Source organism: Garra rufa, chromosome 7, assembly GCF_049309525.1.
Source record: "Garra rufa chromosome 7, GarRuf1.0, whole genome shotgun sequence".
In the NCBI taxonomy this organism is placed as follows: domain Eukaryota; kingdom Metazoa; phylum Chordata; class Actinopteri; order Cypriniformes; family Cyprinidae; genus Garra; species Garra rufa.
The window spans coordinates 15,464,799-15,482,476 of NC_133367.1; the positions used below are offsets into that span (position 1 = coordinate 15,464,799).

At 35.6% G+C, this 17,678-nt stretch overlaps 2 protein-coding genes across 2 annotated transcripts in view; both read left to right on the forward strand.

Annotated features, from left to right (window-relative positions):
* The window catches only part of LOC141337968 (NACHT, LRR and PYD domains-containing protein 3-like), a 28,059-nt gene extending 19,824 nt beyond the window's left edge, over nt 1-8,235 (forward strand). The window contains exons 10-17 of the mRNA XM_073843541.1: nt 2,181-2,354; nt 2,645-2,815; nt 5,095-5,268; nt 6,529-6,702; nt 7,148-7,315; nt 7,406-7,579; nt 7,792-7,965; nt 8,070-8,235. Of these exons, the coding sequence (XP_073699642.1) occupies nt 2,181-2,354; nt 2,645-2,815; nt 5,095-5,268; nt 6,529-6,702; nt 7,148-7,315; nt 7,406-7,579; nt 7,792-7,965; nt 8,070-8,235 (1,375 nt within the window). The remainder of the gene's footprint in view (nt 1-2,180; nt 2,355-2,644; nt 2,816-5,094; nt 5,269-6,528; nt 6,703-7,147; nt 7,316-7,405; nt 7,580-7,791; nt 7,966-8,069) is intronic.
* Nucleotides 8,236-10,603: 2,368 nt separating this feature from the next.
* LOC141338728 (uncharacterized) overlaps nt 10,604-17,678 on the forward strand; it is a 148,610-nt gene continuing 141,535 nt past the window's right edge. Inside the window, exons 1-6 of the mRNA XM_073844342.1 lie at nt 10,604-10,741; nt 11,123-11,227; nt 14,655-14,739; nt 14,848-15,043; nt 15,141-16,965; nt 17,440-17,610. Coding sequence (XP_073700443.1) covers nt 10,683-10,741; nt 11,123-11,227; nt 14,655-14,739; nt 14,848-15,043; nt 15,141-16,965; nt 17,440-17,610 — 2,441 coding nt within the window. The 5' untranslated portion in view covers nt 10,604-10,682. The remainder of the gene's footprint in view (nt 10,742-11,122; nt 11,228-14,654; nt 14,740-14,847; nt 15,044-15,140; nt 16,966-17,439; nt 17,611-17,678) is intronic.

Sequence of the window (17,678 nt, forward strand, 5' to 3'; positions counted from 1 at the left end):
ATATATATATATAATATATATATATATATATATATAATATTATATATACATACAGTGAGGTCAATAAGTATTTGATCACCCTGTGATTTTGCAAGTTCGCTTACTTAGAAATCATGGAGGGGTCTACAATTTTCAGCAAAGGTGCATTTCCACTGTGAGAGACAGAATCTAAAAAGAAAAATCCGGAAATCACATTGTATGACAATTTATTTAACAATTTATTTGTGGATTACTGTGTTAAATGAGTATTTTATTACTTGCGTCAAAAAAAAAAAAAAAAAAAAAAAAAAAAAAAAAATAATATATATATATATATATATATATATATATATATATATGGCACAGAAGCCTTTGTTAACAATTACACAGGTCAAATGGATCCTATAGTTCTTCACCAGGTTTGCACACACTGCAGGAGGGATTTTGGCGCACTTCTCCATACAGATCTTCTCTAGATCTGTCAGGATTCATGGCTGTCGCTGAGCAACACAGCGTTTCAGCTCCCTCCAAAGATTTTCTATTGGATTTAGGTCTGGAGACTGGCTAGGCCACTCCAGAACCTTGATATGCTTCTTACGGAACCTCTCCTTGGTTTTCGTAGCTATGTGCTTTGGGTCATTGCCATGTTGGAAGACCCAGCCATGACCCATCTTTAATGCTCTGACTGAGGGAAGGAGGTTTTTGCCCAATAAATCACAATGCATGGCCCTGTTCATCCTCTCCTTAATACAGTGCAGTCGTCCTGTCCCCTGTGCAGAAAAACACCCCCAGAGCATGACGCTTCCATCCCCATGCTTCACTGTAGGTATGGTATTATTGGGATGATACTCATCATTCTTCTTCCTCCAAACACTTCGAATGGAGTCATTAAAAAAAAGTTCTACTTTGGTCTCATCCCATGACTCTTCTGGATAATCCAGATGGTCCCTGGCAAACTTCAGATGGGCCTGGACATGGGCTGACTTAAGCAGGGGAACCTTCCGTGCAATGCAATATTTTAAACAATGATGTCTTAGTGTATTACTGATAGGAAATGATGGTCCCAGCTCTCTTCACGGCATTGACCAGCTCTTCCCATGTAGTTCTGGGCTGATTCTTCATCATTCTTAACATCATTGATAACCCACAAGAAGAGATCTTCCGTGGGGCCACAGTCCGAGGGACATTAGTTTTGCATAGCCAGACCTTCTGACTAATGGCTAATGGTCTGTAATTCATGGCAGCCTTCATTGGCCAAGGCCCGCCCATAAGTCATGTCAAACAGCCAATCACAGTTCGTTTCATTCAGCGTCACGTTTCGGGGCATGGAAATGCCCCCACAACAACAGACTGGCGTGCAACAAGTCAGTCACTGAAATAACCAGCATTGAAAGTTAAATAAGAAGAGGGAGAATAAGGAGTAAGTCAGTAATTTGTTCGCAAATGTGTATAACAACAACGGCAAAAATAAATGCGGTCAAATTCAACTAATCAGATGATGACTTCGACATTCCTCAAGTGTTTCCAATTAAGTGTACCACATGCATCAGACATTTAGCCAACGTTCCGTTGGTGTGACGTGTGAGGCTGAGACTAGAGGGACATTGACAGTCAACATTAGCCTCTTCCATTTTCTTACAGTTGCTCCAACAGTTGTTCCTTTTTCACCAAGCTGCTTGGCAATTGCTGCATAGCCCTTTCCAGCTTTGAGAAGGACTCCAATTTTGTCTCTTATGACTTTTGACAGCTCTTTGGCTTTGCCCATGTTGCTACTTAGACTTTGGCAGATTTTTGGGTGCACAGGTGTCTTTATGACAGCTAAAGACCTCAAACAGGTGCTACTAATTTAGAATCATGAGCAGAGTGTTGCTGGACTATTTAAAAGCAAAATAACAGGTCTTTGAGGCTCAGAAATCTGGCTGATAAGCAAGTGATCAAATACTTATTTGACACAGTAATTCACAAATAAATTGTTAAAAAAATCATACAATGTGATTTCCGAATTTTTATTTTTAGATTCTGTCTCTCACAGTGGAAATTAATCTATGCTGAAAATTATATACTCTAAATGTATAAATATATAAATGCGCATATATTCTGTTCACTTCCAATAATAGGAAAACAATTAATATTTTTATCTAAGGTTTATATCTAAAATGAGGTTAAATAATAATATTAATTTAAATTTTTGTTTTTTGTAGACTTTCAAACTGCAGTATCACTGAAGAAGGTTATAAAGCTCTGGCTTCAGCTCTGAGATCAAACCCTTCACACCTGATAGAGCTGGATCTCACAGGAAATGATCCTGGACAATCAGGAGTGAAGGACCTTGATGATTTACTACAGGATCCAAACTGTCAACTGAAGACATTGAGGTAAGTCAAGTGTTGTTAAAATAATTAAGTGCAATTAAAAAAAAAAAAAAAACGTTGTAGCTGAAAAAAAAAACTTAACTGTCAAAAAATATATTCATAAACCTTTGATAGACTTACAGCCTTTTTTTACAAGCATTAAAAATACAAATATTTTCATCTTGAACCCAATTCTGCTGAACGACAATTAAATTGTCAAAGAAAAAAAGTTTATGAAAGCTTTAAAATGTTAAAATACCTTTTACCAAGCTTGCTAAAAAAAATTTCCAGTAATGTACTTATTTGTTCTGCAGGTTTTTGGGTCCTGCTGCAGATGAAGCCTGTCAGTTTGTGGCTGGAATTGTGGGTAAAAACCCGCTACTCCTGAGAGAGCTGAATCTGAGTCAACATGAACTAGGAGACTCAGGAGTGAATCAGATCGCTGCTCTACTGCAAGATAAACACTGTACACTCAACGCACTGATGTAAGTATTTTTAGTTTAATTTCTGTTGCACATTTATGATATCTCAAATCAGTTGGACTAAATCATTTATCAGGAATAAATAAATAGTGTCAGTACTTTGTATTTTTTTGGTAAATTGTCCCTCTCATGTTCATTTTAGAATGCGTGATTGTGGTCTAACAGAGGAAAGCTGCTCAGTTCTCTCTACAGTCCTGAAATCAAACCACAGCCTGAAAATGCTTGACATAAGCGACAATATTCTGCTGGATTCAGCAGTGATGAAACTCCAGAATGGATTAGAAAACACAAACTGCAGACTGCAGAAACTCATGTGAGTTTTAATGTTTTGATCAGACCTTCTCTGACCAAAAAAATAAAATAAATTACGTTTATTTGATGTTTTACGTCATAAAACATTAAGTGATATTAATTTTGGAATAGATTTGATTGTGTGCTTCAATTATCTTTTCTGTAGACTTTCAGACTGCAGTATCACTGAAGAAGGTTATAAAGTTCTGGCTTCAGCTCTGAGATCAAACCTTTCACACCTGATAGAGCTGGATCTCACAGGAAATGATCCTGGACAATCAGGAGTGAAGGTGCTCAGTGATTTACTACAGGATCCAAACTGCCATCTGAAGACACTGAGGTGAGATATGAGGAAATAATAAAAAATATAGAATTTTTCAGGTGAATTATTTTTCTATAGGATTATTTCAATATTACAGTAAGGTACATCATTTGTTGCATTAAAAATGTTCAGAGTGATGAAACCTTAAAGATCAAATGCTGCAGCTGCTGTTGTATTGATTATGATTGTCAACACAGTTTAGTTGTGGTAAAAGATACAGGCATTTTCAAAACATTTTCATTTGTATATTTAAATGTTTAATGTAAAACTGTTAAAAGTAGCTACAGCTTTCATTACAAAACGATGTTTGCTAGTCTTGTAATGTAAAGTAATGCCATTTAACCGAATCTGCTTCAAATTCCCTTCTGGAGATTTTTGGGTCCTGCTGCAGATGAAGCCTGTCAGTATGCGACTGGAGTTCAGGGTGAAAACCCACTACTTCTGAGAGAGCTGAATCTCAGTTTACATGAACTAGGAGACACACGAGTGAATCAGATCGCTGCTCTACTGCAGGATAAACACTGTCAACTCAACACACTGGCGTAAGTATTTTACATGATTTAACATGTTACTACTAGTAATGTAAACACAGGTGTTGTGTGGTGCAACTTCACTAAATCAACAAGGCGCGAGGTGCACAATTAAACAGGCAATTAAAAACGCATACAAATAAAAAAGTGTGAAATTGTACATGCAGGTCGCATATGTGCATTGATTAATCTTGGAGTACTATTAAGACAGCACTTGTTTAATTCTCATTTTGTCGCATTCTTTACTGCTTACCTGTATGCCCTCCTGCCTATCTTCATCTTCTGTGCCAATATCATCATCTTTAGTCCAACTACTTTGATTTTGTCTTCCATCTACCACTCTGCTAAAGAGAACAAAGTAACAGTTACGATAATCTAAGCACCATTACTGAATTCCTTACAGTGCCTTGCGTTCTTGTGTTGTCGGAAAGTGAATTTCACTTTAATTATGTGTTGGAATCACTCATCCTGTTGTCTGTTTGACACTTTCTTTTAATGAATTCAACTTTTTAATAGTATTGAGTTTGAAGGCTATCTATAAAACATCTGCCAGCTGCTTCAGGTATGTTGGAGGAGGGAATCAGTTTTTCATACTTTACTCCAAAGCTGTCCACAGTGGTTTGATAATAGTCAGGTCAGGTGATTTGTCTGGTCAGGGCAAATGTTCAAGTTGGTGCCCCAGATGTCCAGGTTTTTTGATCATCTTTTTTCACATTTTAGCACCGGTTTCAGAATAAAGTCGTATAGAGTAAAGTTGGATTTGTCAAGTTCTCTGTTGTTGCTTTTTGTGAAAACAGGGTCCGGTGAATATTTTATGTGAGGTTTGCTGTCACATTGTTAGTATTGTGTTGTTTTGACACAATCCTTTGTGGTGATTGGTCCCTGTAATTTCACCTTCACTTTTCACCCAATATTTTCCTTCGCTGATAAAGCTTTGTACACAGTCATAATCACAATCTATTAGCTAACAAACTAACAATGACCAATCATTTTTTTAGAGCGTTCATTAGATTTTGTTAATCGTAGATATTGGTAATTTCACAGTTGTCATTTAAAAATAATAATTTTTTGTCAGACATAACAAACACTTAAATAATCATTGTTGCTTTGACCCATTTTCTTTCTATTTTTGTCCTCAGTCTGTGGAATTGCAGTATTACAGAGAAACAGTTTTTCATCCTGACTTCAGCTCTGAAATCAAACCTATCACACCTGAAAGAGCTGGACCTCAGTGGAAATCAAATAAAAGACACAGGAGTGAATCACTTATGTGGCGTACTGAAGGATTCACACTGTAAACTGGAAAGACTGAGGTGAGGAACAATTCACAGGAACACTTTAAACTAAAACACTTTGCACTCTGTATAGTTAAGGTAGACAAGTCACACACACCTGGTAATTTCAAGGCCTAGATATACCAACATAGCATTTTTCCTCAAGGAACCTCTCCCCCTCTTAAACTATGAGGTACTGATATCTACATTGGATGGCTTTGAGGAACAATCAGGAGGTTCTTATGGAAGTGGCTGGGACTATTCCAAAGTCTGAGAAGCATTACCTTATACAAACAAAACAATAAGCTGAAACTTCCCATTAAAAGCCTGAATGAGGAATTCTGGGAGACCTGCGCTAGAAAGGTGCTGTAGTACCCTGTGACCCAGAAAACTGGTGGCAATTGAGGTTATGTTGCTGAGCCATATCTGGAGCAAAGGGTGTTGATTGGCACAATGGCTAAAAGAAGAGCAGGCCTGGGTAGTAACATGACATTTTGCTATGGGAGGGCAAGGAGGAAGGACAGGAGATCGCAGCTCTAGAATGAGGTAAGAGCATTGCTCAAGGAATTGGGAGCCAGTAGGATTGTTGGGAAGCAGCAGCAGGGAGCCTTAACAAAGGGGAGCAATAGTAGAGTGCAAAGTCACTTGGAAATCCGAGTTCCTTTTGAATAAAATTCCTAATCCAAGCTGTCTCCAATGTATTACCATACCCATCCATCTTGTTTCTCATTGGGAAAAGGCAGAGTCACTAGCTTGACTGCTGTGCCTGATGAGAGTGAACCTGGACTACATCCTCAGCATATGTCAAAAAGCGCTGCGTCAGGGGCATTATTGCTGGCATCATGAAAAAGGCCACCACAGATGCGCCAACACCCAGTGATGAAGGCCACAACTTTTGTCTTGGCTGGGAAGAAGGCAGTTTTACATAGCCAGATTTTTAGACTGATGGAAGAAGGTCACTCCCCCTACCGACAATTCCCACAACCTTTGCGTTACAAGTCTGACTGTTTAACTATTAGGCCACAAGTGCCAGCCCCTCTGCCCCCCTTTAATGTAGGTTATTAGGTCAGCCATAGAGAAATCTTTGATTGCTTCAAGGTGGTTGTGTGTCAGAAGATGAGGAGATGTGTCTAAAATTTCTTTGAAACTTGAGGAACACCTTCAAAACATGAAAACAAATCATCCAAAGCTACTCAAACCATCTTCCTCTTTCGTTTTTTTAAGTGATTTGTTAATTAACTTTGTGCCTTTACTAAATAAATATTTTTTTTCTATCTTATTATGCTCTATCTAATGCAGATTAAGCTGCTGTTTCAAGACAGATGAGGGATGTTCTGCTCTGACTTCAGCTCTGAAATCAAACCCATTGCACCTGAGAGAGTTGAACCTGAGTGGAAATGAACTAGGAGACTCTGGAGTAAAAAACCTCAGTGATCTACTGATGAACCCACAATGCAAGCTGGAGAGAATACAGTTAGTATTAATATGCTGAACAGCAGTTACAATAATGTTTAAGTTTATTATTAAAGTCATCATTAATTCAAAAACAAATTTTTTGTTTGCTGGAATATTGCAGTACTTATTATAAATGATTTATCTGTGCATGTGATCTTCAATAAAAATAACTGCAATGTTTTAATTATTGGCCGTGTTGCTAAGTCGAAGCGACACCAATAACATCATGTTTAGCCCCTGGAATTAGAATTTTTCCAGGAGTACAGTGACAAAATGCATGTATTTTATATCCTGGAATGGGATTTTTAAAGGAAAAACCCCTCTAAATGTGATTGGGCTAGCAATTGGATGGGTTTTGTCATGAAAACCTGGCAACCCTGATTTTTGCACTTAATTGAATTAATTCATTAACTCACACATGAACTTAAGATGTTTCATTCATTGTTTTCTTTTTTTTTCTCAGTCTGTGTGAATGCAGTATTACAGAGAAACAGTGTCTCTTCCTGACTTCAGCTCTGAAATCAAACCCATCACACCTGAGAGAGCTGGATTTCAGTAGGAATGAACTAAAATACACTTGTCACTTATGTGACATACTGAAGGGTTCACATTGTAAAGTAGAGAGATTGAGGTGAATAATATGCACATACAAGAAAACATTTTTTGTTATTTAAATGAAACACAATAATGTTTTTTTTTTTTCTCATTTCGCTTAATGTAGGTTAAGATACTGTGATATGACAGATGAGGGTTGTTCTGCTCTGACTTCAGCTCTGAAATCAAACCCATCACACCTGAGAGAGCTGAACCTGAGTATGAATGAACTAGGAGACTCTGGAGTGAAAAACCTCAGTGATCTACTGATGAACCCACAATGCAAGCTGGAAATAGTAGAGTTAGTATCATTATACTAACTCTACTACAGTGTGATTTTAAAGTGATTTTAAAAGCATGTGATACTTTTGTTTCATGTGCTAAAATCTGACAAATTTGCTGTGAAAAAAAAAACAGTTGTGACAAGGCTAAAATAGTGTAACATGATGTGATTAACTCGGACATTAGCTTAAAGTGGATCTCAGTCATTGCATTTTCTTATTCTTTCTGCAGTCTGTCTGGATGCGGTATTACAGACGAGCAGGGTCTTATCCTGACTTCAGCTCTGAAATCAAACCCATCCCACCTGAAAGAACTGAACCTCAGTGAGAATAAAATAAATAACACAGGAGTGAATCACTTAAGTGATATACTGAAGGATCCACACTGTAAACTGGAGAGACTGAGGTGAGGAACATCTTTAATGCTCAAAATCTCACAGCTTAAATTAATTATGTTTACATAATTATGATTTGTTTTATGATTCTGTCTTTCTGTTTGTCTCTTTCTAGTCTTAATTTCTGTGGCATTACAGATGTTTCTTCTTTAAGTCAGTCTTTGACAAACACTAAAGCACTGCAGTTTCTAAAAGAGCTTAATCTGAGAAACAATACGATTGGAGACTCAAAGAAGAAGCTCACTGATGTGCTACGAGCCTCAAACTGTGAACTGAAGTGAGTAAATCTTCTTTGTGGTACATTGTCTTTCAAATATATGTGAAAAGAACTTAAGTTTTTTGGAAGATCTGATGTTTAAAACTTTAATAGTATTTTTCATTTTGACTACTAGTAGAACTTGTCTACTTTCAGTTATTTATTATTTTGTAAACTAGAAGACAAACATCTTTAACTAGTGAATATTTCACTCAAAGGTTTTATTTCAATTTAGAATATCTAATTTGAAGTCTAATCTAATGCAAGGTTAATGTGTCAATTGTGTCATTTAACTATTTAAATTTAAATATAGTACTTAATTTGCAGTTCTTTACAGCGAACACTGTTTATTTTCTCCTCTGATTTCTCCTTACAGACTAGACCATGAACAGACTTTGTTTAGAGATGCTGCAAATAGCACTGGTGTACAGTTTAAATCATAGGAACTTGTGAAATGAAAAGGAGCTTTGTTATCAGGTAAAGATCCACATAAGATCCTCAGTAAAGTACTGTATCTATGAGAAGGATAAATGAATATAAATGTGATGATGTGGCATCTGTAACGTCAATCTAATATGTTAAATATGCAAATATAAACTATTTTCTTAAATGAGAATGTCAGCATAAACAAATGAAATCATGCTTGTAGCAGTTTTGAAGCTTTAACTTTTAGCACTGTGTCACAATAGCCATTGCACAAAACTGCAGCTGTTTTAATCAATGAAATACACATATGCACTTTAAAACTAAGTAGTCCAACATGTGCAGGAGTGATATTGAATTGTTATTGCTGGTTTAGTGTTGATATAAATGATGGCTTTCTTTTATTCACAGGTCAAGCAGTGATCAGAACAGAGAGGATTCTGGGTCTTTAGTATAAAGCCTACAATTATATTGTTTTTGGGATAAAACTTGGATTAAATCTAGTCATTTTTTTATATATATTTTGTACATGATTTATCAGAATCATATAAGCTAAATATGAAGCTAAATTTTTAAATATGTGAAAAGAGATGTTTTGCTCTGAACAGAGACATTATGTGATTTCATCTCATTCTCAGGTCAGCTGTATTTGATATTGATTTATGAGTTTCAATGAAAGTTTGAACTACAGACTAAATTGTGTTTCATGTATTTTTGCCATTGAAGACCTTGACAACTATATGAGAGAAAAAAATGCAGGAATGCCACATAATAATCACAAACACATTAGCACAAGGAAATCAAATAAAAGCCAATCATTTTAACGCATCCGAGAAAGAGAAATTTAAATTAAAATGTTATGTTATGCATCATGGAGAAACACAATACAGGTTTATGCACCATGGATTAGAACAAAATTTTCAGGCATTTACAATATCACAAATTCAGGGAAAATAATAAATGCAGTGTTGAAATATATTGGGTTAAATATTAAGAAATAAAAAAATATATACATAAATCAGCATATTCACCCTCCTTTCCAGTAGGTGGCGGGATGATCCTGATCAGCTTTTCACAACGCGCCAATAAAATCAGCGAAGAAGACGAAAACGAAAGTATCTGCTTTAAAAAACAAAACATATACAAACAATAAGAGAAACAGGTCGCTGTATTTGCTCCATGCTCTGTCCCAGAAAAAAAAAACTATTAAACATTAAAAGTTATTACAGACCCGTTATGCAAACATACAGCAATCTAACGACACGTAGAGATTTAACTGGACGTTGCTTTGGAATCGTACCGTGAGAGAAGCAACGAGCCTTAAAACAACAGAAAAGGGGTGTTTCAGATACTTTCAAATGTCTTCTTCGTGAACAACACTGTAAGTAAGTTTAAATACTGTACTTAATCACACTTAATCTGGGAAATAAAATAGGGATTTGTTTTATATGGTATAAGATTTCAATTTGAAATTGCAGATCTTTTCTTAGGCCGAAAGTTTTATGATAACGTTACTCACAGACGTAGAAGCTGCATGAAATTACAATATATTTAAAAAGTGCATGGATGTTACAACATGAATTTTTAAAAAGTATTATCGAAAAGAAATACGTTTCTAAAGTTTTCCTCTGTTTTCTCTTCAGTGTTACTGTTATTTTTCTGATGTGAAATTCGACAGGTAGGCCTAGATAAAGCCTAGCATTTAGCATTTGTTATGTATTTGTTTATATTTTTATTGGTTGGTTAAAGAGCATCTTTACTAAAATCTGCCATCATTAAATAAACAACTTTAGTTCACATTTCAGTAATATATTATTATATGGTATGCTGACTATACTATAGAATTTAAAAATATAGGAATATTTTACAAAGATTAAATTATAATCATCAAACGACAAACAATTCTCAATAATAATGACATTTATTATTTTCTTGAATCACAACTGCCATGTTATGGATTTCAGAAATGCATCATCATCTCCAGGTTGTATTGAATAAGTGACTGCTTTCACAAACCAGTGCTGATGTTTGCACTTGTATAGCTGCAGTATGTCACTGGAAGGGGCAAAGGACTTTACATCTGAGATGAGTCTCTCAGAGAAACCCAGGTAAGACTGAATCTGTTTTCAAAAAATAATTTTAAACACTACATAAGTTCCTGTTTGTTTGTTTTTTTTATTTATTATTATTATTATTATTATTATTATTATTATTTGCAAATACTTAAACTATTCATGGCAAACAGGGCTTTGTGGACACAGAAACGTAAAACTAGCATACAGTGCTTTGATCATGAATGTAGATGTTGTGGGACTATGAAGTATTATTTTACTACAAATGACTGAAACGTTTAATTAGAAAATGTAGTATGTACACTTATTTTTTTAAATTACTATGTGTATAAACTCTATAAAAAAATTGCTTGTGCGAATGCTACACTCAGACAGTGTTGTTCTTTTTTACCCCCTTTGTCTCCTCTATGTCATTAGTCTGAGACCAGGCTCACATGACTCCAGCTCTGTGTCTGTGAAGAGTGACTGTTCAAAAGAAGACATGCCAAACTTCAGTGAGAAGAAAACGTCATCTATCAAAAGGTATTTCATGTGTTTTACATTATAGCATTATTTATCTACAGGAGCGTGTGATAGAACTTGACTGAAGAAAATGTAAAATAAATTATTGACCACAATATTTAGGGACCTTTATTGATTTCATTCTGGAGCATTGTTACACCCCTGCCCTGCCCTGTTTTTTTTGTTTGTGTTTCTTTTTGATGAGAGTTCCAGGGCAGAGACTCCTCCTTGGTGGGCTGGACTGCTGTGCTTGGAAGGAGCAACACCTGTGGCACCCTATTTAGGAAGCTCCTGGTTTTTGAGAAGAGGCCCCAATTTATGTTATGACCCTGCTCAAAATCACAACATAAAGAGGACGCATAACACAATTGATATCAATAAAGATAAAGTATTTATTTGAAAACAAAACAAGTCTAGGGAAAACAACACAAAATCAGATCAATAAATGTTTGGAAATGGGATTCTCAATAAAGCGATGGAAGTGTGGAAGCAAGATGGGAACACAAAAACCCAATGTCACTACAAACAAAGAAACACAAATGAGAGAGAGTGAGGCAAAAACCAATAGCTTTTTAAATAGGATGCCAAAGATGTTGCTCCTTCCCAGCACAGCAGTCCCGCACACCAAAGAGGAGTCTCTGGCCTGGATCGCTCACCAAAAAGAAACACACACAAAAAGACAGGGGTGTAACAAGTATCTTTCATAAAAAAACAACAACAACAACAACTACATAGGTAATCATTAAGAAGCATACACGTAATTTCATCATGGAAAATAAAGATCATACAACCAAAAAATAATATGTTCATCCAACCGTTTATATTCTTAGTAGGATGAAATGCACAGCTATACTGTATCTAATTATCATTTGCAGCAATTTTTTTTAATTATACTGAAGTACTTCCTCTGTAATTGAATTTTTCTCTCTGCTCTTTGTGCTATTAGTGTAAGGTCAGGCTCACATGTGTCCAACTCTGTATCTGTGAAGAGTGACCTTTTAAAAGATTACATGTTAAACTTTAGTGAGAGAAAATGTGGTCACACGTAGACTGTGTGATAGTTTATGTGAATGTGAAACTTTTTTTTAGTAATATTTATATAAAGATTTATCAGGGGAATATTGGGAATATTTTTATAATAGTTTTATGTCAATTATTAATAAGCATGCACCTTTGAGAAAATACAGAGTTAAATCTCGGGACAATCCATGGTTCTCAGCTGTCTTGTGCGAACTTATTCAAGAACGGGATGCAGCATGGGCCAGGGCTAGACAAACACAGTTAAATTCTGACTGGCTACATTTTAGGCAGCTCCGAAATAAATGTACAGTTGCGATTAGAAAATCGAAATCTGACTACTTTCTTGATAAAACCACAGAAAATCTGACAAATTCTCGGAAGTTGTGGAAGAATATTAAACTGTTAACTGGTAACAAATCCAATTCGGGGTTTCCTTCTTGTTTAACGATAGATTCTATCAAAATTACAGACAAAAAACAAATGCTTAATAGTTTTAACAGATATTTCATTGAATCAGGGTCTATATTTCCAACAAATAATAATACAGTTTTTGACCTAGATTTCCTTAAAGCTGAACATAATTTATGGTCTAGTGAGTTTGCTTTTAAACAGATTACTTCCTCCGATGTCTGTTTGGCTTTAAAGGCACTAGATGTGAATAAATCATCAGGTCCTGATCACATTGCCCCACTGTATTTAAAATTAGCGGCTGAGTTGATTTCTTCTCCATTGACATATTTATTTAATCTCTCACTATCAACTAATATAATTCCTAGGATTTGGAAATCAGCATTTGTTGTTCCTTTGCCAAAAGGGGGAGATTCTTCCTTAATGGATAATTATAGACCTATATCTAAACTTTGTATTCTTTCAAAAGTTTTAGAAAATTTAGTTAGTAATCAGTTGACTCAGTATCTAAATTGTCATAATATTCTATCTATTAATCAATCTGGTTTTCGGAAAGGGCATAGTACCACTACAGCTGTCTTAAAGGTTATTAATGATATCGTGGAATCCTTAGATAATAAACAACATTGTGCTTGTGTTTTTATTGACCTATCAAAGGCCTTTGATACCGTGGATCACATTATATTATTAGATAGGCTTCGACAGGTAGGGTTTTCAGAAAATGTTATTTTATGGTTCACAAACTATTTACAGGGTAGAACCCAATGTGTTCAGGTGGAAGGTGTTCGGTCAGATTTTTTGGAGATTATTAAGGGAGTCCCTCAAGGATCTGTGTTAGGGCCGTTATTATTTAGTATATATATAAATTGTCTTGATTTTAATATTGTCAATGCAAAGTTCCACTTCTATGCAGATGATACTATTGTTTACTGCTCAGCTCCCTCTAAGCAACAATCTGTGGCTTCTTTACAGTCTGTTTTTGATATTATTCAAAATAGATTCTGTGCTTTGAAGTTGGTTTTAAATATTGACAAAACAAAGTGTATGTTATTTACAAATTCTAGAACTTCAGAGAACCCTATTGTACTCCAAACTTATCAGGGGAGCCAAGTTACCGCAGTGTTGGAATACAAATATTTGGGCATTATTATTGACAACACATTGCGTTTTGGTTCACATATTAAGTATTTGCAAGTAAAACTAAAGAAGCAGCTTGGTTTTTATTTTAGAAATAAGTCATGTTTTTCATTTAAGGTTAAGAAAGAAATAGTTTCTGCTATGTTTTTACCGGTTCTTGATTATGGGGATGTGATTTATCAGCATGCTCCTTCTTATCTTCTTTTATCTTTGGATGCTATGTACCATGGAGCTCTAAGATTTATAACTGGATGTAAATTTTCAACACATCATTGTGAATTATATAAAAGAGTTGCATGGCCCTCTTTGAGTATTCGCAGAAAAATGCATTGGTATTTGTTGATATATAAGGCAATCTTGGGTTGCTTACCAATTTATCTCTGCTGTCTTATACAAAGGACTTCGTTTAAAAGTTACTCACTACGTTCTCAATCAAATTACAATTTGTGTGTGCCTTTTGTCAGGACTTAACTTGGTAAAACTTCTTTTAAATATGCCGCCACTTCAGACTGGAATCTTCTCCAAAAGGAGATAAAATTACAGAACTTGGTGTCGTATAATAATTTTAAGTCTTTATTGTGTAATTTAGAGAGAAACCAAACTGTGTGTGATTGTTTTTAATGTGTTAGTTGTTTTCTTTGTAATGTCTGTTGCAACTCTGTTGTTAAATGGCTGCCTACCTTGGCCAGGACACTCCTGGAAAAGAGATTTTAATCTTAGTGAGTTTTTATTCCTGGTTAAATAAAGGTAAAATGAAAATGAAATGAAAATCAGGGTATTTACAGTTAATGCTTTCTTTCCCTCATTGCTAAAATGTTTACAAGAGATTTCTGTAATATTTTGCTTGGAAATACAGTGTATTGTTTTATTTATTTGTTAACAGGTCACAATATGAGACATTGGATTTAGACTTCCAGACTCAAAGAAAGCACAAGAATTTTGAAGACAATCTCCCAGGGATCTTTCATGTAAGAAAACACAAGTGTTTAATGTTTATAAATATGCTATTGAACACAAAAATTAATGTCAATTTCTTTTATTTAATTATTTATTTATTTGTTTTTTTTTTTTTGTAGGAACTTGAGAGTAAAATAATCACATTCCTGAAGAATGAACTCGAAAAGTTTAAGAAAATATTACAAAAGGAGAACGTGCAATCTTTTGTGAAAGACTTTAATGAGAACAGATGCAGTATCAAAGAAGCAGCTCTTGATCTCACACTCTACTTCCTGAGAGAGATGAAGCAAAATGAAGCTGCTAATACTCTAGAAGGTAAGAGACTCATGAGAATCTGTCACTTATTACATGTCTGTACACGTATTAGACAATGTGGACTGAAATGTTTTTTTGTTGTTGTTCCTGCTTTTAGATGATCTCATTTTCATTCATCAGCTAAAATGTAGCCTAAAGAAGAAGTATCAGTGTGTGTTTGAAGGAATCGCAAAGCAAGGTGACTCCACACTTCTGAATAACATCTACACAGATCTCTATATCACTCAGGGTTGTAGTGAACAGGTCAATACTGAACATGAGGTAAGACAGATTGAAGTTACTTCCAGGCGTCATGAAACACAAGAGATACCAGTTGAATGTACAAATATGTTTAAAGCACACAAACAAAACAAAACCATCAGAACTGTACTGACAAAAGGAGTTGCTGGCATCGGAAAATCAGTCTCTGTGCAAAAGTTTGTTTTGGATTGGGCTGAAGGAAAAGCAAATCAAGATATCAGCTTCATATTTCCTCTTCCATTCAGAGAGATGAACTTAAAGGAGAATGAAAAACAAAGTTTGATGGACCTTATAACTCAGTTTTTCCCAGAGTCAAAAGGCCTGAACCTTACAAGAAGGAATAATTTTAAAGTACTGTTCATCCTTGATGGTTTGGATGAATGCCGTCTTCCTCTTTGTTTTGATGGTAATGAGACATGGTCTGATGTATCATTACCAGCCTCTCTGGATGTTCTCCTGACAAACCTCATCAAGGGAAATCTGCTTCCTTCTGCTCTCATCTGGATCACCACCAGACCAGCAGCTGCCAGCAAGATTCCCCCTGAATGCGTCGATCGGGTGACAGAGATACGAGGATTCAATGATGCACAAAAAGAGGAGTACTTCAAAAAAAGATTCACAGATGACAATCAGGCCAAAGAAATCATTGATCATGTAAAAAAATCAAAGAGCCTCTTTATCATGTGCCACATCCCAGTCTTCTGCTGGATTTCAGCCACTGTTCTCCAGAATATTTTAGAGGAGAAAAGAAGTAATGATGTGAGGAATCAGTCTGATGATGCCTCTGAAACACTGCAGGAATCAAATATTGAAGACACTCCTAAGACTCTGACACAAATGTACACACACTTTCTGCGCTTTCAGATCCAGCAGAGCCGTCGAAAGTATGATGGAAAATACACACCAGATGTTTCATGGGATAAAGATGCCATCCTTTCTCTGGGGAAACTGGCATTTCAACAGCTGGAAGAAAACAACCTGATCTTCTATGACACAGATCTGGAAGCCTGTGGTATTGACGTCTCTAAAGCATCAGTGTATTCAGGCATGTGTACTCAGATCTTTAAGGAGGAAACAGGGATCATTCTTGGTACCACATACTGCTTTGTTCACTTGAGCATTCAAGAGTTTATTGCAGCACTTTATGCACATCTCTTTCTAGACAATAACAAGAAAAGCGTGTTTGTTCAAGACTCTGCTGAACTGGGAAAAAATGAAACCATGATTGATTTGCTCAAGACCGCAGTGGACAAGGCACTACAGAGTGACAATGGACACCTGGATCTTTTTCTTCGCTTTCTTCTCGGTTTGTCACTCCAGTCAAATCGAAAACTTTTACGAGGTCTGTTGACACCGCAAGATGGCAGCTGCCAGAGCATAAAGGAAATAGTTCAGTACATCAAGCAGAAATTTGAAGGTAATCTGTCTCCAGAGAGATCCATCAATCTGTTCTACTGTCTGAATGAACTGAATGATCAAACTCTGGTGAAAGACATTCAGGCCCACCTTAGCAAAGGAAGTCTATCGACTGGTGACCTTTCACCTGCCCAGTGGTCTGCTTTGGTCTTTGTGTTGTTGACGTCAGAAAAGGAGCTGGAGGAGTTTGAACTTCAGAAATTCAAGAAATCAGACGAGTGTCTCATTAGATTATCAGCAGTCATCAAAACCTCTAAAAAAGCTTTGTAAGTCATTTGTCAAAAAAAAAATGTTTTGTCAAGTTATGGTTTTAGCTTGTTTTTTATGAGTAAAATTACATTTCAATTGAGATGCATTACTCAACTTTTAGACAAAATATAAAAGAGGTGTAAAAAAGATGTTTTGTATTGATTTATCAGAGTTTCATGGCCCATGTCATATACTATCTTAGCTCATAGTCATTCTTGAGAAGGAAAAACACATCAGTTTTATTCAAATGCCCAAGCTAAACAAATATTATGTTGTGTAAAAGTATTTAAGAATACATTTATATTGCAAAGGCCATTGAATTAAAGTACAAATACATTAGATATATTTTAATATATTAGAAATTACTAGTTTTTGAAGAGATACGTTAGTGTGGCTCACCCTGTTCATGTAAAATAATATAAATATATTATATTATTACAATTATTGCAAATGTTTCACCTTATTATGTGATGCGATTATTTCCCCTATAGGTTAAATGATTGTAACTTAACAGACAAAAGCTGTTCAGCTCTGGCTACAGTTCTTGGATCAGAAACCAATCTGAAAGAGCTGAACTTGAACAATAATGATCTACAGGATTCAGGAATACAGCTGCTCTGTACTGGATTGAAGAATATACAGTGCAAATTGGAGATACTGAGGTAAGTTGTATGACGACAGACCCAAAACCAAAACCTTGTTGGTTTGAATTTTTTTAGTATCGGTATAC